The sequence below is a fragment of the Bos indicus x Bos taurus genome, chromosome 17 (assembly GCF_003369695.1).
Source record: "Bos indicus x Bos taurus breed Angus x Brahman F1 hybrid chromosome 17, Bos_hybrid_MaternalHap_v2.0, whole genome shotgun sequence".
Lineage (NCBI taxonomy): Eukaryota > Metazoa > Chordata > Mammalia > Artiodactyla > Bovidae > Bos > Bos indicus x Bos taurus.
In genome coordinates this window covers 9,749,698-9,775,435 of record NC_040092.1, presented here as the reverse complement: position 1 = coordinate 9,775,435, position 25,738 = coordinate 9,749,698, and the positions used below count along the sequence as shown (strand labels likewise).

The window sequence follows — 25,738 nt, the reverse complement described above, 5'->3', positions numbered from 1 at the left end:
GACGCTGGCCCCCAGTTGGCACTCACATTAGCCACCGCCTGGACGCTGGCCCCCCAGTTGCCACTCACATTAGTCACCGCCTGGACGCTGGCCCCCCAGTTGCCACTCACATTAGTCACCACCTGGACGCTGGCCCCCCAGTTGCCACTCACATTAGCCACCGCCTGGACGCTGGCCCCCAGTCGAGGCTGTAGCTGCAAGCTCGAGCTGCGACTCCTGCAACGGAGGGCCCGTCTTTGGGGGGTGTTTGACATTTGTCCCCAGTGCCCAGCTGTCACCACAGGGAAACCAAGACTTCAATCACAACAGCAAGGACAGGCTCGTGTTGCTTTTTTCCTTTTTTTTTCTTAAAGGAGTGAGGGCATGGAAAATACAGCACACCAATGAAACAAAAGGCCAAAAAAAAAAAAATACAAAAAAAATAGAAAATAGAAAAATGTATTTACAAGTAGTACATTACTATGATCAGAAGCACAGACACCTGCTGCCATAATACATGCATTGGTTCAAGAAACTACTGAAAACCCTGCAAGGAAGAAGCCTGTCAGAACAAAACAAAAAAACGGGCCAGAAAGGTTTAACTTTTCATCCCTAATTTGCTACACTGATCAAAACCAAATGAGAGTCCCCTACAGTCCATGAGTCTATCAGTACAAATACTATACTGGTTTTTAACTGCACGTTCAGTCGTGGAGGGAGAGACAGCAGCTTGTCTGTATACAAGGAAGCCAGCGTGAACTGCTCTACATGCTAGAAATTACAGCAAGCCCCTGTCCGCTACACAGCATGAGCTTAGCGGGTTTTAATTTCTGTTTATTCATATATATCTATGTGCATGTGGGTGTGTATGTACGTATAAAAACCGTGCCCTCGTTCACTGCCAACACAACGTCTGGGTGGACATGAACTCATTACAACAAATTCTTATGTGTATGTTGTAAGAAGTCACTCAATGTCTGTGGATTTAATAAGTCACTTCACACCACAGAAAATATTTAATAAATCCAAAAAAAGGAAAGAAGAATATAACGACAGAAGAGCTTCTGTCTCAGTTCTCTGAAACTGAGTCCCCCATAGGAAACTGGTCCCAAAGTTCTTGAGGGTTCACTGAAGAAACCAGTTTGCTAAGGTTTCCATCCTTTTAGTGTTCAAAGGTACAGAACGACTCCTTGCCGTTGTCAGTGTCAACAGTCGCATCTCCGTCCCCCGCAGGTAACAGTCTGGTGCAGATCCATAAAAACGGGGGAGGGAGGCGCGCTGGGGGGTGGGGGAGGACCTGTCACTCCAGGAGGGGCTCCACCTCTCCGGCGGCAGGAAGAGAAGGAACCACGCAGGCTCCAGCACCTCGCTCCCGAAAATGCAAAATCTGGGCACACGGCAGTCCTTACACAGGTGCATCTCCGAGTACCAGGCCAGCTCTAAGAGGAAACAAGCCACACGTTGACAGAGAAGGACTGAGAGGCCATTCTGGTCGCCCGCTGTGATCCATCATACTTCCAGGAATCGGGAGCTGCTGGACTTGGAGTGGAATGGCTCAGACCACATTCGCCGTAGGTCACCCTGGGAAAGACACAACTTCAGCCACATGTTTCAGATCGAGGCACACCTATCTATGTACAAGCCCTTCCTGACTCCTGACCTCAGAGCAGATTGATTCTGTGCAGAATCAAAGAACATTCACATTTTACTCATTGAAAAGTAACCTCCCAGGTCTCTGAAGAACTTGCTAGAAGGGCTCCTGGCACCCCGAGCAGGAAACGGCTCTGACTCGGTCCTGGGGGCAGTTCAACCACTTGTGAGTCAAATGATCCAGGCTCATACTTAACCTCTGTGTCTGCTTCCTAGTCTGTAAAATGTGAGTGACAGTATAAACCTTGTGAATCAGATAGGGCCCTCAGGTTTTACATTTCTTATTTCCAATCTTTAATGCAGAGTACTAAAAGAGCTATTAGGTGGTAATAGCATGCTGCTTTTAAGAGAAACAGGAAGTCTCTGCAGCAGGGTTTTAGGGATTTCAGTTAACTAATCCATGACTAGGTGGTGAGGGGTCTAACTCATTAGTATTTTCAGCCAATGGCTGTTAAAAATCTGGAAGAGGTTGCTAGTAGCAGGTTAGCAAACACACACACAGAGATCCCAAGATGAAGAGCTTAGGGGAATACCTCAAGCAAGGGGAATACCTAGCCAAGTCCAGGGTCAATGTCATTTTATCGTTTCCACTGGCTTATACCTGCCTTTCTCACCTTTAAATAGGCCATCGTGAGGAGTGGCAATAAGGTAAATGGCACCAAATAGAGAAGGGCAGGCTGGGCTGCTCGGTGAATTCGAGACGCCACAGTCGCAGTGAGCAGACCTGCAGGGAGAGAAACGCTGGTGAGTAACTCCAAGCAGCCAGCCCGAGGGAGGAGACCTCTGTCACCTGACGGCTTCGCAGCATGGCCCTGAGACTGTGCAGCTCTAACGTGACACCCCCTCCAGTGGTAGGGAGTGACATGCCTAGCTTGAGCAGGGAAAGAAACAGGGAGCAGCACAGCTTTTTAAAAACTTAGAATTCCAAGGACCTGCAAGTGGCCCAAGTCCCTGGTTCCAGACCTCATTTTGGCCCCAAATGTGCCTGGTCTCCCCGTCTCCTATATATATGATGATGACAGGCGTGTGGACGTGCTAAGCTGCATCAGCCGTGTCCGACTCTTTGTGACCCCATGGACTGTAGCCCGCCAGGCTCCTCTGTCCATGGGATTCTCCAGGTGAGAATACTGGAGTGGGCTGCCATGCCCTCCTCCAGGGGAGCTTCCCGACCCAGGGTGGAACCCGCATCTCTAATGTCTCCTGAGTTGGCAGGAGGTGGGCTCTTTACCACTAGTGCCACTGGGAAGCTGGATGAGGACAGACTTGGAAGCAAAAGACCTGGGTTCAAGTTCTAGCCCTGCTGCTTATGACAGCCATGTGGCCTTGCACATCTCAAGCCGCAGGGCAGTGGCCTTGCCCACTGGGAGCTGCTGGAGTGGAAATGAGCGCAGGCCTAGGAAAGCGCCATGGAACTGTGCAGGGCTCCCTCAGCAGGAGGCACTGAGGTGAGCAAGGTGCTCCTCTCCCCTCGCTGTCACAGCTCACGCAGGGCAGATATACAACCGTCTCTCCCTGTCCAGCCAAAACAGAGCTGGCTAGAGAAACACTAGCCAAGGAGAGTCCAGGTCAGAGGTGATGGAAATGTTAGAGCAGATGAAGGGAAATATCTGTCAAACAGCAGAGGAAATAAACATGACATCCATTAAACTCACGCTGAAGATGTAATTAAGCACACACACTGCTCCATCACCGTGGGGTAGGTGTTCTCAGCTCTGAGGCCCGACCACACTTTTCCTACAATGTCCTTCAAACACACTATTATTGGATAGGGAACGAGGCTGCTGGCCTCACCTCAGGGTCAGGAGTTTCCTTCCCCTTTGTGGTTGTTTATAGCAACGACTAGAGTGACTGCTCTTCTTCCTCCAGCATCTGTAGCTGCAAGATCTGGGTTAACTCCAGGGCTTGGAAGATAGTCAGGGAGGGGATCGCATGCAGCCTCCCAGGTCCTCTTACCTACAAAGTATCCAATGAGGGTGCAATGAAAGTAGGAAACCTTCTGCATGCGCCCGGAGATGTTGGCGGGTCCGGAGGCACCGCAGGAATCACCGCTGGCTTGCTTCTTGTAGTTGTCATAACGCAGGACAAAGCACAACAGGAGTCCAGGCATCACGATGTCTCCGATGCCCAACATAGAGAAGTGGCTGCCTGTGGAGCTGGAATGCAGTGTCACACGTCAGGGGTTTCACCCTCTACAACCCCACTCCTCCTCCTGCTCAAGGTCTGTTCGCTTTTTAAGAAGCCAAAAAGAATTTATCTGACGGCTGATGGCAATCGCTACTGGTTTAACAGCACTAGCTGTTAGAGGAGTGTGGAGACTGAACGCCACTAGAGTACTGGAAGAATGGTCTGCAGCAGCCAGCGCTTTGGGACAGCACCACCTAAGCGGCTGCTGAAGCTTCCGCGTAGTGCTGCCGCCTCTAGAGATGTCAACTCACCATGTGTCACACATTCACTGCTGAGATGTCCAGTAAGCACCCGACTACTACCAGACATGGGAGATGAAAGCAGCACCTTAATTTTTCCAAGATTATAGTTCCAGGGACTCTAATTTTAGCATTAGCACATTTTTACAAATGTCTGAAAAGTAAAAAAAAAGACCCAGATCCTCCTGTTAATTCCCTCTAGCCAACTTGCAGTACAGCAGTAATGTATGGCTGTTTGATAACATTAATCAATTATTAAAAAGCTGCATCCGTATCACTTGATGACCCATCTCTGGAAGTTGTCAGTACTCCTGTCCTGTCATCTGTAAGATGGAGACGATTCACAACCCTTTCCTGGACCCCATCAGAATGCTGATGACAATGACAACCAAGCGAGGACGAAGGGGCAAAGGAGGGTGGGGTCCTCACCCTCCCGAGACGAGGCCCAGTCCTACCTAGGGAAGACCAGTTTTCCAGGCAGAGATAGGCGCGGGACATCGCGCCCAACGTTGGGCCCCAGGTGGAGTTTCCGGGATAGGACGTCAAGGGGATTGTCAGCCGGCTGCGTGGCCACCTTCACCATGACGTTGCTATTAAAGATGTAGGCGGAGAAAAACACCTGCCAGGGGAGAGTCACCTTTACCAGAGGGAGCTGGAGGCACCCCGACCTCAGCACCAGCCCTCTTTGTTTCTGAAAGCAGAGTCTCAGGACTGCAGCATCAGGCTTTTCAGACTGCACGCTTTGAGGAACGAGAAGAGCTCTGCTCTTGTACGTGTTGCAGATTTGTTCTCTCCACACCCAGAGAGGGAGCCCTAAGCGCACAGCTGGCCATGCTCCAGGGTTGAGAGCCTTGCTTCTCTCCAGGGCAGAGAGCCTTGTGCTCCCTCCTCACCCAAGAGTCGCCCGCGGACTCTCTACTCTGACAAGTCTCCATGCACACAGGCCCGCTCATCTTCCAACAGGTGTAGTGCTGGCCCGGAGGAGTGGTCTTGGACAGGAGGTACCCTGGCCAGCAGACTTAGGGTACCGAGTACATTTTCAGGAGTGAATGTTCTAGTCAGACCCGAAGGAGAGCAGCAGCTCCGGGGGGACACTCACCCAAAAGACATCGTAGATGAGAAGCCCTGAGAGAAGCAGGCAGGAGACCTTGAGGCTGGGCAGGCGGACAAAGGCGATCATGGCGACACAGAGACCCATGGCCAGGGCTGGGGAGGAGACAGCGGTCAGAGTGGAGCACACGCACAGCCACCCTCCACACGCTATTCAGCTTGGAAACCTAACAGAGTTTGTAGGTCCCTCAGCCCTACGCCCCAGGTGAGGTGCTTACACTCCACGAGTGCAATGTGCCCACCTCAGCCCATTCTGACCTCCTGGTATTTGGGAAAACCCCTTGCCTCATGCTGGCGATGGTGGTCAACTAAGACCCCCTGGGCTGTTTTGAATGATAAAGCTCTAGGCCAAGCCCAGCTCTCCCAGCTCTGTCTCCTGCCTCCCCCACTACTTCACTGCATTGCCCTTACTCCTTTAAAGCCACACCCTAGAGCACATCTTCTTCACTTCCTTAAGGACACTGTTCCAGTCAAGTCACTCCTTTATGCTCATCCTCTCCACCTGGGTCTATAGTAAAGGGGACAAGACAGAACTGCTCAATGACAGGGTTTCTCATGACTCCACACAATGTCATCTTATTGCTCATCTTCAAAGCAAGAAACCCTGCGTTCCTTTTCAACTTAACACAACCTTCCTCATGCGTGCACAGGCTGCTGCTACCATCTGGGGTGCTCCTCTTTACCACCACTGCACATCTTGGTCCGGATTCCCCACACTTCCTGCTTTGCTGTGTGTATCCTTTCCTGTTTTCTCTCTCCCCCGCTTACACTCTTCACTGCCCTTGTCAAAAATCATCCCCTGCCTCAAGTCATGAGGTCCCCTTCTCTGTGATGGATTACTTCTGACTGAGGAGGCACGACTCACACACAGGCAATGCCGCAGGGGCCTGGCCCCAAGTTTCCTCTCGTGTTCCTACTCCTCCACTGACTCCTCCTCTCCATCTGAGTTGAGCAATAACCTCTTTCCAACCATGCCAACCAAGTCTCCCCACCAGACTCCCAAGTTCCGTGTTTGAAAAGGCAGCGTGCATCCCGTCTGACTACTTCAGAGAAGGTTCTCAGCACAAGTAAGTTCAATGACAAGTAAGTTCAATGCCCACCAACCAAACAGCGCCACCAGCCGGTCACAGCCCCAAAACACACTCTCAAGTATTCATCCAGTTGGCCTTTCTTTTTCTTCATTCTTTCATTCAAGTCATCCTTAAAAAATCTTACCTCCTCTTCTGGGTTCTTCTAAGGAACAGAGGTGACAACTTTCCCTCACTGCATGCTGCCTGAGAAAACCCAAGACTTTCCCTAATAGATTTACCAACAGACTTAACTTCTGGTTAAATGTAAATTAATCAAAAATGTTAGAGAGGTAAATTATTAATCTCTGCCATTTAGTTATAATTATTTTTAATATACTATTGATAGAATCTCTATCACTTTCTCCTTCTCAACCAGGAGGGCCAGGAACAAAGAAAAGGACACCAAGCCGAGATGCAATGTTCTCTAAAAGGATCGTGTAACCTGGAAGGCCTTAAGCAGTGCTCACATCTAAGACAAAGGCTTCCGCAAAGCCAATCTGGTTGTGGACCAAGCGCCAGGGTCTAGCATTTTAAAACCAAACCAAACCAAAAAAAAAAGATCAATTGCTAGATTTCTGGGATTGACCATTTTCTAATCCTAGGCAAATAGCAAGAGCTATAAAATGAGACATCTATCTGTCAGGGCTCTTCTAGGCCCTGAACTGCTCAGGGGAAGTAGAGTATGAACGTGGCTCAACGGTCCTTGAACATGAGGAATGTGTGTACAAGATTCATCAGCCTTTGTAACATACCACACCACTTACTGGTCAAATTCTTTCAAGTCCTTCCAAATTTAAAAGGTTAATTTGTTAAGAGTAGGAAACTGAGTAGGTAAAAAAGAAGCTATAGATTTAGTTCAAGAAAACTCTATAAAGTACCTTCTTAATATTACTGCTTCTCAGAATAACTCTGAAAATAAGCTTTAAGCCTCACCCTTTAAAATAACCATATTTATCATTCTGTTTTCACTGTAAATTAACTTCAAAGAACAGGATTTAATTGAAAAAACACTCATTTAAAAGAAATCCACATTATCATTACCTACAAAATGATACCTGATTCTGCACAGAAGTCTGGAAAGACAGTTTGCATGTCAGGGGAGAACATATTTCAGAATGTTACAGATGTGTGGCTAGCAAGCTAGCTTTTCTGTAACAGCAGAAAACAAGTCACAAACACATCAGACAATGATATATATGAGAAACAAACAACTAAAAGCTCAAAGGCTCTCTCTCTTTTTAGGGAAAACTGTAAACTTGGTCACAAGGACAATTTAACCAGTATAACCAGTAAGAGATCCTTATCATTTGGGGAAGTAGCAAAAATGATAGAAAATGATGTAAGTTTACAAGTTAGGGCCACTAAGGGTTTGGGGAGCCTAGATGAACACTCAAAAAAATTTCAACTATTAGGTACCTTTCACAATGGAAATTTGTTTCTGATCCTGGTCTCTGGGAAAATAAAGCTTGTCCTTTATGGCCCATTTGTACTGACTCTAGTCCAGAGGCAAGACTCCCGTGGCGAGATGGCCCCGTCCCTGTACAACAGCGTGTGGGGAGCTGCTGCCCCCGCTTCCCTACAGAGTCTAACAGGGCTCTTCCCACCCTACCTGCAGCCGTGCAGTGAAGACCATTCAGCTGACTGCCCTCAAAACTGAGCTTCAGAGGGCTATGCAAATCAATTTATCTGGAAAAGAACGTCACCTTCCCTCATGCCAACCTCTTCTTTTTTAGAGGCACACTACTTTGGTATTTTCTGGTCCTACGTAATGCTCAAGGAGAGGAGAGAATGGAGTATGAAGGACACACTGCTTGCTGTTTTGAGAGGAACCTAATCTTTTAAAAACTGGGTCAGCAGCTTAGTAAACTTCAAATCCTTAGCAAAACCTGTAAACAGCATTATGTGTGTCCAGCTGTTGTTTAGTTGCTCAGTCGTGTCTGACTCCTTTGTGGCCCCATGGACTGCAGCCTGCCAGGCTCCTCTGTCCATGGGATTTCCTAGGCAACAATACAGGAGTGGGCTGCCATTTCCTTCTCCAGGGGATCTTCCCAACCCAGGGATTGAACTCACGTCTCCTGTGCTGGCAGGTGGATTCTTTACCACTGAGCCACCTGGGAAGCCCCAGTTCCACCGACAGTATGAGTGGGATTACAGAGCCTGTAGCAGAGCCACCGACAGTATGGAGTGGGATTACAGAGAGCCTCAGACTACCCAGGGGCTAGAAGCTCCAAGGTTGTTTAAGCATCACCATCACCACGTCAGCTCTGAGTGTCAGGATGGAGACTAATCAGTCCCAGGTAGGTGACTGTGGTTTCCAGAGGTCTAGGTGAAACTGTAGTGCTTGGAGCTTTCCTCTGTGTACATGAACTTAGGGGTGCCATTTACGGGAAAGGGCTCTGTCATTTAAGGACATCATCATAGAACATTTTCTCTTAATATGTAGCTAACAATCATCCAAACTGTCAATTTATATGGGACTGAAATAATTCAGTTTAGATTTTAACCAACTAACCAACCTTTATATCAAGTTTTTGTTCAGAAGTAGTAGAGGAGAAATGTCTGTTTGCTTCCTCATCAGGAAGCACTGGACTGGATGAGATTAAAGGGCTATAATCACAAAAGCAGCTGTGAGACTGACTGACTGACACTACTCTAATCATTAACAGGACCAACACTTCTTAATTTTCTACAATACATATTTTAAGGAGCAATTAGGTTCTATTCAAGTCTTTCAAAATCACCTACATGCTCAATTTCAATACTGCTTTTGGTTAACAAATCAGCCCTTGGAAGGAATCAGGAGTTAATGTTAGGAAAAGTCAAATGCAGGTTAATGGCTACATTACGACTACTAACTTCTAGTATCTATAAAACAGTTCTTACCCTTCTGCTATAATCTGGCCAAGCCCTGCTGTGACTTTGGATGGAATTTCTTCTTCTCAACTTATTCTTTATCAACCTTCAGAAGCACTTAAGTTATCAACCACCAATCCACAAGGATACTGAAAGCACAGATACTTGAATCTGGGAAATTTAGCAGTTCGATAAACCACTTAAAAATTCTAAACACTGCACTTCAGAATGCATATTTATATGCGCAGTGGGTATTCAAGTACTGAAGCAAATGATCATAGTTAATTTTTTTTTAATCAGGCAATCTATGGCACTACCACAAGAGACCACGCCTGTCAAGAGCTCAGTCCGCCACTACAGACCGGGCCTGGTGACTGAGACCCTGACCTCCTACTGAGTCACTTAAAGGTCTGTGTGTAAGTCTAAACGGTAACTTGATCTGCAACCTCAAGGAACTGCTTTTGAGTTCCCATACTTGGTCTATGGTAGGCACTTAAAAAAAAAGGCACTCAACAAGTATGACAGCAAGTATGCAGAGTCATAACCCAGGCCGCAGGTGCGAGGCCTTGTACCACCGCCACAGAAGCAGAGCCCAGAACCAAGGTCACCTCCAAAGCTAAATGATCCCCTTTGTAACCGTTGACATAAGCCCCTGACCATCACTATCAGGCTTCCTGACTCCCAATCAGGCAAAGATGCCCACTCCGGTAAACACCCTGTGGCGCCCCAGCCTGACACCTAATGCCAACCTTCCGGCGGGAAGGTACTTTGTCTTCAGGCTATAAAAATTGGCTATTAACTCACGAATACTGTCAACTCTCCCTGGTCTGTCCAGAGGTCTGCCCACTGTGCTCACAGTGCCCACAGTATCTCTGCTCTTTGTCTTAATAAACTCCTTCCCTTCTGAGATGCTCTGTGTCTGGAAATTCTTTTCCGACCCGCACCTGGACAGCCTCAAATGTATACAAACAAATTATATAAAATCGTAAGTACGTATATTTAACGTTTCACAGATTATCACCGGCAGAAACAGCAGTCTGGCTTCAGACATGCAGTTCTGTGGATGTGAACATGTGTAGAGACGTGTAGAGTGACCCCCACACTCAGCAGAGAGCCGTGTGTCGCCCCACAGAAGCCCTGTGCCGTGCCTTCACGGTCACACCCTGCTCTGCGCTGAGATAGCACCGAGTGACAGCTCCGCTGCAGGCGTGCCATCCTCCGAGCTGCAGGACACGGAGCCTGGCAAGAAGAGGAGCCCTCAGACCTGGCAGTGCCTTCAAAAAGCTCTGTCCTAAGGCCTGGATTAGCCTTGTGGTTGCTGGAATGGGTTAGAGGAAGAAGTGCCACCCATACCCATATCTCTGCTTTCCAAATTTCCCACTTTAAAAAATTCCTTAGATAGTGCTGATACACATTACAACATGGATGAGCTAAAACAGCATAAAACTGACTGTAGTATTTCAACTTCCTTCCCTTCTGAAACATCAAAAGAAAGAAAAGGGTGAACAGACTTCGTGGGGCAAGGCAGTTAGATAAAATCTTATGAGATTAGTAAAGTGAACTGTGAAGACGAGAGAAGAAATGAATGAAAAAGGAGGTGAAGATGGTTACAGGGTCTTAAATCAAGAAGAGACTAAAAGTCACTTCTCTGAAATTACTTCCTCTTCTGTAAAATAAGAACAACAACAGTACCTACTTCAAAGAGTTGTTTTCAGGATTTCATGAAAAAATCCATGTAAAACACTCAGCAGCTCAATGTTAGCTATTATTACCCTGTATATAATGATATAGACATGTATTTATATCAATACACTATTATATATTCCTCATATTATAGTATAATCCCATGTATATTAACAAAGTACAGAAAATTTGTACTCCATTTCTCACAGTAGCATTATTCACAACAGTCAAAATAGTGAAAACAACTAATGAATGGATAAATAAAACTGATGCATCTATAAAATTAAACAATATCTGGCCATAAAAAGGAACAGAGGAGTACTGATGTATGGTACAACATGGATGAACCTTGAAAACAGCATGCCAAGTGAAAGAAGAGACAAAAAAGGTCATATGTGATGTCATTTCTGCAAAATGTCTGTAAGAGACACGGTCACGGAAACACAAAGTAGACCAGGGTACATCTGGGGCTGGGGAGGGGACGGGCAGTGACTGCTGATGGGTGTGGGTTTTGGAGGGTAGGTGTTAAAATGCTCTCAAGTGGTGGCTGCCCAACTCTGAACATACTAAAAACGACTGAATTGTACACTTCAAGTATATCAATTGTATGATATGTGAATTACATCTCAAAAAAGCTGTTATTAGAAAGTATCTTAAGAGTGTGGGTAAAAACTGATACAAAACACCATCTCTGGACACCTAATAATTCATGGTAATCAGAAGTAGTATACTACTAAAACACAGAAAGTAGAGGAAGAGAGGACAAATTTAACCATAACTGATATTACAATTTCCACTTGTCACCCAGTAGTTACTTACCATCCATGAGAAGCCAATGGCCAGTGAGAACCCAGATGAGGACGAGCATGACAGACAGAGAGAACGACAGTAACTCAGCAGCAGTGAAACGTCCACAGCAACCAAAGGAAATCCTGGGAACAGACAACACTGACTGGACTAACAGACAGTAAATCACGTTCAGTAAGCAAACTCTCCTTTGGTTCTTCATGTTCAGAATCTGAGATGGCCAGAGTGAAATAGGAGGCAATACCGAGATACCCAGAAATCCAAAATACCCAAATTTCTTTGGAAGAAACTACAGAAAGTTCAGAAGGATTACATTTATGCACCCATTAGATAATGTACCTTTTATCCCAGATACCAACATGGATATTGAGAAGTTTAAAGTGATAATATCAATATTTGAAAAATTAAATACAGAGAAATTTCTAATTCTTATGAGGAAAATAAAATGAGGAAAGTCAACAATTCAATTCATTAACCAAAGGTGAATAAAATTAAGATAGTCCATCTATTTGGTTATCACTAATTCCTGGGAAAATCAGCCACCCCAAGCGACTGATTTCCTAAGAACTTAGAGCATCTCCATTAGCATAGCATTTTGTTTCCATGAAGCAATAGCTTTAGGAGTTAAGGTGTGAACACTAGAATTAAACCTAAGCAGCTAGTATATATCTAGGTCATCAGAGACAAAAGGGAAAGAATGTCTGAGTCAAGCACGATTTTCATATTCTATTAACTAGTAAAGGGATAAAAAAACTGCTCATCTTTAAATAATCTAAGCAAGGAAGCATACTGCAATGACTCTGACTTCCTAAGATTTGTTTAGATTTCCTCTGCTATGAGAAGGTGCAAAAAGAAGTATCACTTTCCAGTTTTAAAAAATCAAACATCTCATTTTCTAGTCTTCTGGCATTTTTGTGCTTCAGTCAATATTAGAAAATGTACTCTTAATTTTGCTATCAAGTACAAAGGAAAAAAACATACACTTATAGTTTAGAGGAATATCCCAAGTCCTTACTTGTTCTGAGGTGAACAAGGCCTTGTTAAATACTGGCACATCGGGAGAAGAAGAAAAGCAAAAGCTATCGTTGCAAGAACTAGAGAAAGAAAATGTATGGTTAATTTTTTTGTTGTTTAATGTTTTACTAATCATAAGAAAAATGGCATGACTTACAGAAATAATTATTGCCTACAATACTTTCCTCCACAAGTGCATACAATAATATTAATTAACTAGAGAAAAGAACAGTGTCTGTCTTTAGCTGCGCACAGATAACCGCTTTGCACTCCTGGTTTGAGGTAGGGGTAGCACTGGCAGGTTTTCTCTTTCTCGTCTATCTCAACAACAAACGATAAATGGCAGGCCAGAGTATGATCTAACAAGGCTGGCATTTTTAAAATTAATTTATTTTAATTGGAGGCTAATTACAATATTGAAGGCTAGCATTTTAATGTTTTACATTGATACACGTCCACCATCAATCATCTTGAAAACTGATCAGCTAGCTGACAGTCGAATTACTGTGATTAGCTCTCAGTGTTTCTATCTGCAGAAACATACATGGGTAAGGGTTGCCAACAATGACTCTACCAAACTGGACCTTCTGGTAACTTATCAGACAAGGAGTCAAAGCCAAAGCAATTCTGCTCTGGTGCCACAAAGTTCTTGAGTTTTTAAACCCTAGCCTTTCATCCAGACTGAGTTGGCAAGTCAGAACTGATGACAGAGCTATCAAGTGGTTCAGGGAGGGGTGGGGAGGAGGGCGGAAAGGCAGACTTGGGGACAAAGAAGACTCAGGAAGAAAAACTTGCAAAAGAGTGGTGTATAAATCTTAATTTTTGAATGGTGATTTTTAAAAACGTTAAAAAATTTCCTTTTAAGCTTAAGACTAGATAGCAGAACTCATTTACCTGCTGTACATATTGTAAAAACTACTTGAACTGAGTCAAAGAAGAAGAACATTACTAGGAGAGAGACAGATGCTCCAATCGGAAGGAACAGGGCCTGGGTAGAGTCAATGGTCTGGATACCTGAAAGAGAAAGGAGCATAGTAACAGCTTACGTAACAGGCTCTGTGCCCATGGACTGAAATACATTAACTCATCAAGATGCAGACAGCTCTAGGGATTAGTACATACGATACAGAATACCGAGGCCCTCGGATTCTTTCCCAGGAAACGCGACTATGTACTCCCTGCTGTCCTCGTAGTGCCTTCACTATAGCAGGCGCTCGTCTCCTGCTCTGCGCCCATATGCTATGCTCTTCCAGTGATACAATATCACTGTTTCATCTCAAATTCACCTTCTCCAGGAGAACCCGTTACTAACTTGACCCACTGTTGCCCATCTTGGCTTGTCTTTCTCTCTAGTCTCTTTGTACATGGAGGTCAAAATGACTTCACCACTGGTGCTTACTCTGACCTACTGCCAGCAGATGCTGGTTCAGAAGGGACTCTGAGGCTATGGTAAAGGCCCATAAGAAAAAGCACCTGCTCGAGGTATAGGGTGGAAAGTGGTATTTGCTGTCTCAGCACTTTATTAACACCTTGTGGGTATTCTGGCCACACTGCCTATGCGACAGCTTGGGTACCAACTCTTTTTGCAACTTTCAAAAATATCTAATAAATATCAAGTGAATGGTGAAAGAAAAGTGAAAGTGAAGTCGCTCAGTCATGTCCAACTCTTTGCCACCCCATGGACAGTAGCCTGCACCAGGCTCCTCTGGCCATGGGATTTTCTAGGCAAGAGTACTGGAGTGGGTTGCCATTTCTTTCTCCAGGGAATCTTCCAGACCCAGGGACTGAACCCAGGTCTCCCGCATTGTAGACAGACACTTTACCATCTGAGCCACCAGGGAAGTCCTGGTGAATGGTAGGTACCCAATATCAATCTCTTAATATTATCAAGTCTCCTTATTTCTAAATTAGTACCTTCTATGACAAGCATTACCAACTTTCTAGTACAATTCACATACCATGAAATTTACCAGTATTAAGTAATTCAGTATTTTTTTGGTAAGTTTATCAAGTGTGAAGCTACCCAGGTGGCACTAGTGATAAAGAATCCGCCTGCAAATGCAGGAGACATAAGAGACCGCGGTTTGATTCCTGGGTCCGGAAGATCCCCTGCAGGAGGAAACAGAAACCCACTCCAGTATTCTTGCCTGGAGAATCCCATTGACGGAGGAGCCTGGCAGGCTACAGTCCAAAAGGTCACAAAGAGTTGGACATGACTGAAGTGACTTAGCATGCACCAACTATGAAAGGTTCACTATAATCTAGTTTTAGAATATCCTCATCTCAAGAAGATCCCTCATGCCAGTTAACTGTTAATTCTTCCCATCTCTTGACCCAGGAAACCACTAATCTATTTTCTGTCTCTATTTGTCTTTTTGGAAATTTCATATAACTGGATTCTTAAAATACGTAGTTTTTCTATCTGGCCTTTTTTACTTAACAATGTTTTGATGTGCATCTATGTTGGAGCATGTTTCAGTAATTCATTCTTTTTAATACTGAACAGTATTCCATTGTGTGGACATACTGTATGCTGTTATCCCATTAACTAGTTTACTGACCTTTGAGTTGCTTCTACTTTTTGGCTACTATGAATAATGCTGCTAAACACTTGCCATATAGCATACTTATGTTTCTTCAAAGCAAACATCCTTTAAAATCTGAAGTACCAGAGGAGATACAACAGTTCTACAAGTACTACAAGTAGCTATCTTTAAGAGTCACTAAATGAATTTACGATCAACACCTACAAAATTATCAATCTCACCAAAGGACCTAAATGAGGCTACAAGCAGACAGATACCCATCTATCTTGCTTGTCTTTAAGAATATAAAGAATCTTGGCTGCAAGCTTTGAGGCACAGTTAAAAGGAATTCACAAGAAATCTGTAGCTCAGATTCAGAACATAAAACTTTAACAAACTATACCATACAGATTCAACTGTATTATTATACCAACTGTAATCCTTAAACCTAGTAAATTATCGATTGGGGTTATAGAAAGAATCAAATTAAGACCACTACATGTAGACAGTTAATTGTCAAAAAATGCCTTACTATTATTGGTGCTGTTCCCATTGAAAGACCCAGAAGAACTGTTACTGTCTTTCTCTTTATCTTGGTTTTCAAAGTCCATATTAAGGGACCTGTGGGGAAAATTGTATAGGTAAGTTTTAGTTTCAAGAAAGAAGTAGATCAGCAAAGTCAGTAATGAGACATAGTTTTAAATGTTAAAGCACTAGGGAAGAAAGGAGGATTTCTTTTGAACAGCTCTGCAAAGTTCTCCATGCTAGTTCAAGAGTTTTCCTGACAGCAGAAAAAAGCATTCCACTGTGGCTGGATATTCCAGCCATATCTCTGCACATCTTTAATTACTTCCGTATGAGAAATACCTAGAAGGAGAAATACTGGGTCAAAGGACAAGCACAATTTTGAAACTTTTACATACCACACAACTGCTTCCAAAAAGGGTGGACCAATTTACTCTCAGAGCATTGCATGAGAGTGAGAGTCAATTCCTAGGCAGGTGGATAAGAAGTCTGGGGTCCCCGAGGAGGAGAAAGGGGTCTGGGGCTCTTGAGGAGGAGACAGGGGTCTGGAGTTCTCAAGGAGGAGAAAAGGACAAACATTTTTTTTCCTTTAAGCCCAGAGCTGATGATTGCACAACAAAACAACTCATCTTGCTCAAGGATGTATGTTTTCCCTTAAATTCTGCACCAATGACTATATAACAACAACATATCTTGCTCAAGAATTTGTTTCTCCTTAACAAGAACCTTCTGACTCATCTTGTTATTTTAAAACTTGTACACTGTGAGAGTGGGTTTGGTAAGACCTTTCTATTGTCAGTTCTAATCTTGTTAACTTAAGATGTATGTTGTAGGAGTAGGTCTGGTAGAAAGTATGTAAGGCCTTGCTAAGACTACGGACAGGGCACTCTCCGTCCCCCTTCTGAGGTCTGTGTCAGAAGATTTCTCTGTCCCTTTTTCACTTTAATAAAACTCTGCTACACAAAAGGTCTTGAATCATCAAGCCTAGTCCCTGGTCCCAAAGCTAAATCTTCTTTGGAGATCACAAATTCAACATCGTACACCATCAGCTATCAAGAGCACTTGTTTCTCTTCACCAAATCAGCTCTCCCTCAACAGCAACATGTATTGAGTTACTGCTGTATCCGAGAGTGTTTTAGGTACTGGAGAGAAACAAGTGGAGAGAAAAAAAGGCTCTCATGGATTTTATATTTGAGGACCAGGGAGACTGACAATAAACAAGAAAAATTAAATATTGTATGTGGTATGTTAATGGTAACAGCTAAGGAACAAGGCAGGAAATGGAGAGGGTAGATATGAAACTTTAAATGGGGCATGCAGGGCTCATCGGTACTATTTCTGAGTCAAGACCTGAAGAAAGTAGACACATTCAATCTGGGGGACTAAAAATGCTGTGCATGTCCTAATTTGGAATCCTTTAACCACTAAACAATTTTATGTACTGACCTTGACCATTTCTTTCTCTTTGAACCGTTCAAGTCCTTAGCTCATTTTCTACTGCCGCCTTCATTTAAAGTGTCTGTGTGTCCAAAACAACTTCCTGTGATGGTGGAAATGCCCTGTAGCCTGCACTGACCTACTTGGTAGACATGAGCCCATTAACACTTGAAACGTGCGAGTGCAACTGAAGGACTGAATTCTGCATTCCATTTCATTTTAATTAATCTAAATTTAAATAATTTGAGAGCTAAAACGAGAAAACTTGGGACAAAACCTTTGTGACCTTGAATTTGGCAGTGGATTCTTACCTATGACACCAAAAAACACAACTAAATAATTGATAAATTGGACTTCAACAAAATTAAAAACCTTGTGAGCACCAAGGAACACTTTCAAAAAAAAAAGAGACAACCGCAAAAGATGGGATAAAATATGTGCTCTCATGTATCTGAGAACGTTTAGAATATAGAAAGAACTCCTCCAATTCAATAATAGACAACCCAAATAAAAAGTAGGCAGTGAATAATCTCTCACCAAAGAAGATAAGCAAATGGCCAGTGAGAACATGAAAAGTTCTTTAACAACACTAGTCATCAGGGAAATATAAGTCCAAATCACAATGAGGTACCACTAATACCAATTAGGAGGGCTGTGAGCAAAGCGTCGGATAACCACCAAGGGTCAGCAAGCCTGTGAGGCATCACACACTGCAGGCGGGGCTGCCAACTGCTGCAGCCTTCGCGGAAAACGCTGGGGCGTTTTCAGTTTCTTTAGTGAGTGCAGGCCACTCAGGCTACCTGTTTCTCTTGAGTGACCTTGGGCATGGATTGTGATTTATAGATACATCAAAAAATTTACCCATTTCATCTAAGTCATCAAATTTATTGGCATAAAGTTGTTTACGGTCATCCCTTATTAGCCTTTTAATATCTGTGCACTCTAGTAGTATCACCTCTTGTCCCTGATATGAAGTCTGTGTCTTCTTTTTATCCCAAGGGTAGTCTGGCTAGAGGGGTACCGACTTTATTGATTTTTTTTTTAATCAGCTTTTAGTTTCAGCCGTTTTTCTCCACAGAGAAAATCTATTTGATTTACTTTGGCTTTGATCTTTATTCTTTCCTTCTGTCTACTGAATACAGTTTCATTTGCTCCATTTTCCTGGTTTAGTCAGAAATGGTAAAAGGTTTAAATCAATGATAACTTTTTCTTTATTCTAATCCAGGTATGTGGAGCTACAATTCCCTTTGCTTTCGCAGCAGTCCATAAATTTGGTATGTTTTCAACTTTAATTCATAGTATTTTCCAATTCCTTCTTGATGTCTTGGTTGATACATGGAAGAGTGTTGCTTTTTGTTTCCAAACATCTGGGGATTCTCCAGAGCTTTCTCTGCTCAATCCAGTTGTGATTTGTTAGGAACCAAATGTTTGGGTCCCGGACAAGATTCATCTGTGGAAGCCCTAACCCTCAATGTGGTGGATGGTGTTGGGTGATGGTGCCTTTGGGAGGTAATTTTCCTAAGGTCTTGAGGGTGGGGCCCTCCCAATAGAAGTGTATCCTTCTAACAGATCTCTCTCTCCCCTTCTCTCCTTGTTTCCCTCTCTCCCTTCCAGAGCAAGCATACGCCCAAGAAAGACCATGCACATGAGCGCCTTGTAAGAAGGTGTCCATCTGCAAGCCAGGGAGACATAGCTCACCAGAACCCAACTGTGGTGGCACTCTGACCTTGGATTTCCTTTTTTTTTTTTTTGACCTTGGATTTCCATCCTCCAGAACTATGAGAAAAATTTCTGTTGTTTAAGTTACCCAGTCTGTGGTATTTTGTTATGGCAACCCCAGCTGACTAACAGAGATCAGCGTTCATACTTTGTATGCCTTGAATCCTTTTACTGAGACTTTTTTTTAATGTCCCCAAATACATCCTATCCTGGTACATATTTCACATATACTTGAGGAACATGTGTATTATTACACTGCTGAAGTGTTCAATAAATGCCAGCTTGACCTGGTTGAGAACATTACTTAAGCGACTATAACCTTACTGATTTTCTGCTTTGTTCTTTAGATTATTAAGAGAGAGGTACTGGAATCTTTATCTACATCTGTGCATTTGTTTTATTCTTCCTTGAAGTTGTATCAGCTTTTGCTTCATGTATTTTGAAAATCTCCTGTTAGATGCATAAACATTAGGGATTATTATGTCTTGTTGCTTAACTGACCCCTTTTATCATTATGAAAGAAGGGTTTCTGTCTGTGGTAATATTACCTGCTCTCAAAGTTGCTTTGTCTGACATCAGTATAGCCACTCCAGCTTTCTTTTGATGAGTGTAAGTTTTATCTTTTCCCAACCTTTTACCCTAAATCCTTTTTCTGGCTTTATTGTGTACTTTCTGTAAGTATCATGTAATTGGATCTTACTTTTTTATGCACTCTACTGACACTTGTCTTCTAATTGGGGTTTTTAGGCCAATTTCATTTAATGTGATTTTTGTTATGATTAGGTTGGAGACTATGTTTTTTGTTGTTGCTCCCCTGTACCTGCCTTCTTTTGGATTAACACAGTAATTTTTAATGACTCTGTTTTATTTCCTTTGTTGTCTTATTAGCTATAACTCTTTGCTCTTTTATTTTAGTGGCTGTTGTAAAGTTTATAGTGTACATCTTTAACAACACAAGGTATACGGCAGCAGTTCACTTATATAAAACCTGACAACAGTTTACGTTTATTTCCCTCTCAACCCTTGTACGATTATTACCGTGCCTTTTATTTTTACATGTCATACTATGAACTCCATGTTATATTATTACTTTTGTTTATATAATCCATTATCTTTTATAAGCAATTTTAAATAAGGGGAAAAAAATCTTTTGTATTTATCACTGTAGTCAATTTTTCTTTTTTTTTTGGCCTTGCCCTGTCAAACATTATCATTGGTCACTATCACACAAAACAGAAGTCTGGCTAAATGAGGCTGTGAGGATCCATATATTTGCTCAAACATGAAGATACATGTATTCCAGCTTTCTAAAACAAGATCCATGGACCTAGGTTTAACAGGTCCCAGGCTACTGTGACTGAGGTCCAGTAATGGTTACCCACACTGCACAGCTGTCATTTCACAAATTAATCTTCATTCAATAGTACGCCAAGGATATATTTCCACATCAATACATACAACTCCTTTACTTAAAAAAAAAAAATAGGGACTTCCTGGTGGCACAGTGGATAAGAATCCACCTGCCAATGCAGGAGACACGAATTCAATCCCTGGACCGGGAAGGTCCCACATGCCAAGGAGCAACTAAGCCCGTGCGCCACAACTACTGAGCCAGCGCTCTGGAGCCCAGGAGCTGCAACTACCGAGCCCATGCACCCTAGAACCTGTGCGCCAAGGAAAAGCCACTGTAACGAGAAGCCGGCGCACAGCAATGAACAGTAGCCCCTGCTTGCTGCAACGAGAGAAAGCCCTTGTAAAGCAATGAAGACCCAGCACAGGCAAAAATAATTCTATTTAAAAAAGCCAAAATATTTCTCCTTGAGTTAACTTGATCTGATACCATTTTTGGCTCAATTCCTGCCTTACTAGGGACAAGCAGTAAGAAAAGCAACCTTTTACAGGTGGATGATACAGTTTTGATCTTGAACTGGGTGGGGTATAACCAACAACTGAATCTGCCAGATAAAATAGTGTCAGAAAGAATGACAACTGATCAACATTCTTCAAATTTAAGCTGATATACAAGTACAAATCCCACTGTGCATTTTTGGGTCACTTTGATATATTGGGTTAGCCAAAAAGTTCATCTGGGTTTTCCCATAACATCTTATGGAAAAACTCTAACAAATTTTTTGCCAACCCAATAGTTTGATTCAATTACTACATCAGGAAGTAGTTTAACATTCTCTGAGTGCTTTACTAAGGTTTTATTGGGATGGAGGTGGAGATCTAGTGATACTTGCTCTAAATGTTTTTTCAGGCTAAAACTGATTCAGCTATAAAGAATAGAACTTAAGGAAGTCAACTTTTAGTATCTGTAGGTACCAGACTGAATTACAGGGCATTTTCTGGGAAAGTCCTGGGCCCATAAGAACTTCCACTGCTTGCTCGGGAGAAGGGGAAATGTGGGCTTATAGTTAGGCTGTTTTAGGTTCCTAGGTTGTGATAAAAATGCAAATGTGCCGTGAGAACTGTTAAGACAAAGAGGCCTATATTCAGCCAGCCATACAGTACATGTCTGGACCACTGTCCACGTTTATCAAGAGATCAATATTCAGAAATAATCAGCTGAAGAACTAATAACGCATTGATTTCTCTAGATATTATAAAATGTAACGTTAGATCACAGTAAGCTAGCAATCTAGACCACAACTTTCTGCTACTGGTTTTGTCTCCTCAATTTTGGCAAAACTGCTTTTGCTGAAATCTAATTTCATGAAACGCCACCAGGTTATATTGAAGAGTACTATAATTCAGTCAACAATCAATGTCTGTTATGAAATGCTATGCAATACAACATTGCATCCTCTTTCTGAGGGTCTTTGGGATAAACCTATGTCTGATCTTAAAAGCAAGAGTAACTGCAATTCACCTACACAATTTGGTTTTTTTATTCAGGACATTGTAAAGTTTTCAATTTCTTTCATTCTTCTGCAAGTTGGCTGCTAGAAAGCTTACTGCGTATCTGTGGACCACCAGGAGGGGTGGTGGCCACTATGGTATGTATTTTTAGACTTATTTTTGGCTCTACTTTGTCTCCACCCATACCTTTTCTTTGGCCCCATTCTAATTTACCTTATCTCATCACAGCTTGTAAAACTTAATGGTCTGAAATACTTTTGAACAGGGCAGAGTGAAAATAAACAATTGACAATTGCAGGAAGCAAAAGGGAGCTGAGAACACATTTACTGAAAAGTTATGCTTGTTCACCTGTTTGAATTCTGATAATGGAATACAATTATGAATACTGGAGAAGAAAGGCAAAATGGAATTTTTTATTTTAGTATTTTAAGACTACCATGTTTTTTGATCATTCTAATATTGGAAGGAAGTACCATGAAAGGGAGCATTCACTTGGTCAAGGTAAACACTATATGGTGGAACTTTGCTGTAAGCTAAATGTGTGTTCCTAGAAAAATTATACAGTGGTTTCTATAAAGGGAACCTTGAAAAAGGAACTGATGAGGCTCATATATATCAAGGAACTTGTCCATATGCATTACAATGTACATAACCATTCCCCACACTATCCGATGAATTCAGATTTCTATAAATGTTTTCTTAAGATAGGACAGGATATGAGATGGCGAAAGTGAAAGGTTGTTGTTGAATCATGCGAATACACCGGGATTCTTGGCCCCCAGAGGAGAAGAATTCAATCCGGGGCCAGAGACGAGGCTTGATCGCTCAGAGCTTTTGTGTAATAAAGTTTTATTAAAGTATAAAGGAGATAGAGAAAGCTTCTGACATAGGCATCAGAAGGGGGTAGAAAGAGTACCCGCTTGCTAGTGTTAACAATGAAGTTATATACTCTCCAGTGAATCCAAAGAATGTCTGGAGGTTGTAAAGACCTCATCAGACCTACTCCCATAATTTACATTTTAAGATAACAGAATTAGCCAGAAGGTTTAATCCAAAGACTGTCCTTAATCCAGAGACTGTCCTCAGGCAGGATACATTATTGTTATATAATCCTAAGGAATGTGGAGAAAGAAAAAAAGTTTGTCCTTTCTTCCTCCTTGAGAATTCCAGACCCCTCTCTCCTTGGGGACCCCTAGACCCCCTATCAACCTGCCTAGGAACTGACTCTCTCAAAAGAACAATTCAAAAGATAAACACATCACACATTAGTGTGTGATAAATACATCATGACATGTGTTTAGTCACTCAGTCGTGTCCAACTCTTTGCAACCCCATGGACTGCAGCACGCCAGGCTACCCTGTCCATCACTAATTCCCAGAGCTTACTCAAACTCATGTCCATTGAGTTGGTGATGCCATCCAACCATCTCATCCTCTGTCATCCCCTTCTCCCACCTTCAATGTTTCCCAGCATCAGGATCTTTTCAAATTAGTCAGTTCTTCGCATCAGGTGGCCAATGTATTAGAGCTTCAGCTTCAGTATCAGTCCTTCCAATGAATATTAAGGACTGATTTCCTTTAGGATTGACTGGTTTGATCTCTTTGCAGTCCAAGGGACTCTCCAGAGTCTTCTCTAACACCATAGTTCAAAAGCATCAATTCTTCGGCGCTCGGCTTTCTTTTTATAGTCCAAGTGTCACATCCATACACAACTACTGGAAAAACCATAGCCTTGACTAGACGGACCTTTGTTGGCAAAGTAATGTCTCTGCTTTTTAACATGCTGTCTATGATCATAACTTTTCTTCCAAGGAGCAAGCGTTTTTTAATTTCATGGCTGCAGTCACCATCTGCAGTGATTTTGGAGCCCCCCAAAATAAAGTCTGCCACTGTTTCCACTGTTTCCTCATCTATTTGCCATGAAGTGATGAGACTGGATGCCATGATCTTAGTTTTCTGAATGTTTAGCTTTAAGCCAACTTTTTCACTCTCCTCTTTCACTCAAGAGGCTCTTTAGTTCTTCTTCGCTTTCTGCCATAAGGGTAGTGTCATCTGCATATCTGAGGTTTATTGATATTTCTCCCAGCAATCTTGATTCCTGCTTGTGCTTCTTCCAGCCCAGCATTTTGCATGATGTACTCTGCCTATGAGTTAAATAAGCAGGCTGACAATATCCAACCTTGACTTACGACTTTCCCTATTTGGAACCAGCCTGTTGTTCCATGTCCAGTTCTAACTGTTGCTTCTCACCTGCATACAGATTTCACAGGACGCAGGTCAGGTGGTCTGGAATTCCCATCTCTTTAAGAATTTTCCAGTTTGTTGTGATCCACACAGTCAAATGCTTTGACAGTCAACAAAGCAGGTGTTTCTCTGGAATTCTCTCACTTTTTCTGTGATCCAATGGATGTTGGTAATTTGATCTCTGGTTCCTCTGCCTTTTCTAAATCCAGCCTCAACATCTGAAAGTTAACAGTTCACGTACTGTTGAAGCCTGGCTTGGAGAATTTTGAGCATTACTTTGCTAGCGTGTGAGATGAATGCAGTTGTGTGGTAGTTTGAGCGTTCTTTGGCATTGTCTTTCTTTGGGATTGGAATGAAAACTGACCTTTTCCAGTCCTGTGGCTGCTGCTCAGTTTCCCAAATTTGCTGGCATATTGAGTGCAGGACTTTCACAGTATCATCTTTTAGGATTCGAAATAGCTCAGCTGGAATTCTATCACCTCCACTAGCTTTGTTCGTAGCGATGCTTCCTAAGGCCTGCTTGACTTTGGGACTCCAGGATGTCTGGGTCTAGGTGGGTGATCACACCATCGAGATTATTTGGGTCATTAAGATCTTTTTATGTATAGCTCTTCTGTGTATTCTTACCACCTCTTCTTGATAGCAGATCAAGGATATTAGAAATAAATGATATTTCTGTCCTTTATTGTGCCCATCTTTGCATGAAATATTCCCTTGGTATCTCTAATTTTCTTGAAGAGATCATTAGTCTTTCCCATTCTATTGTTTTCCTCTATTTCTTTGCACTGATCACTGAAGAAGGCTTTCTTATCTCTCCTTGCTATTCTTTGGATCTCTGCATTCAAATGGGTATATCATTCCTTTCCTTTGTCTTTTGCTTCTCTCCTCTTCTCAGCTATTTGTAAGGCCTCCTCAGACAACCATTTTGCCTTTTTGCATTTCTTTTTCTGGGGATGGTCTTGACCCCTGCGTCCTGTACAATGTCACGAACCCCTGTCTATAGTTCTTCAGGCACTCTATCACATCTAATCCCTTGAATCTGTTTGTCATTTCCACTATATAATTGTAAGGGATTTGATTTAGGTCATACCTGAATGGTCTAGTGGTTTTCCCTACTTTCTTCAATTTAAGTCTGAATTCTGCAATAAGGAGTTCATGATCTGAGCCACAGTCAGCTCCCAGTCTTGTTTTTGTTGACTGAATAGAGCTTCTCCATCTTTGGCTGCAAAGAATATAATCAATCTGATTTTGGTGTTGACCATCTGGTGATGTCCATGTGTAGAGTCTTCTCTTGTGTTGTTGGAAGAGGGTGTTTGCTATGACCAGTGAGTTCTAAAATTCTGTTAGCCTTTGCCCTGCTTCATTTTGTACTCCCAAGGCCAAACTTGCTTGTTACTCCAAGTATCTCTTGACTTCCTCCTTTTGCATTCCAGTCCCCTATAATGAAAGGGATATCTTTTTTGGGTGTTAGTTCCAGAAGGTCTTGTAAATCTTCATAGAACTGTTCAACTTCAGCTTCTTCAGCATTAATGGTTGGGGCATAGACTTGGATTACTGTGATACTGAATGGTTTGCCTTGGAAATGAACAAAGATCATTCTGTCATTTTTGAGATTGTACCCAAGTACTGCATTTTGGACTCTTCTGTTGACTATGATGGCTACTCCATTTCTTCTAAGGGATTCTTGCCCACAGTAGTAGATATAATGGTCATCTGAGTTAAATTCACCCATTCCAGTCCATTTTAGTTCGTTGATTCCTCAAATGTTGATGTTCACTCTTGCCATCTCCTGTTTGACCACTTCCAATTTGCCTTGATTCATGGACCTAACATTCC

General features: G+C 42.7%; 1 protein-coding gene across 2 annotated transcripts in view; it reads right to left on the bottom strand.

Moving 5' to 3' along the window:
* Positions 1-325: 325 nt before the first annotated feature.
* The window catches only part of SPPL3 (signal peptide peptidase like 3), a 94,386-nt gene continuing 68,973 nt past the window's right edge, over positions 326-25,738 (bottom strand). For both annotated transcript variants that reach the window (XM_027566556.1, XM_027566555.1), the window contains exons 3-11: positions 15,647-15,735; positions 13,484-13,603; positions 12,591-12,669; positions 11,588-11,700; positions 5,152-5,258; positions 4,508-4,671; positions 3,583-3,782; positions 2,244-2,353; positions 326-1,560 (exon numbers count right to left, since the gene is read on the bottom strand). In XM_027566556.1, coding sequence (XP_027422357.1) covers positions 1,489-1,560; positions 2,244-2,353; positions 3,583-3,782; positions 4,508-4,671; positions 5,152-5,258; positions 11,588-11,700; positions 12,591-12,669; positions 13,484-13,603; positions 15,647-15,735 — 1,054 coding nt within the window. In that variant the 3' untranslated portion in view covers positions 326-1,488. The remainder of the gene's footprint in view (positions 1,561-2,243; positions 2,354-3,582; positions 3,783-4,507; positions 4,672-5,151; positions 5,259-11,587; positions 11,701-12,590; positions 12,670-13,483; positions 13,604-15,646; positions 15,736-25,738) is intronic.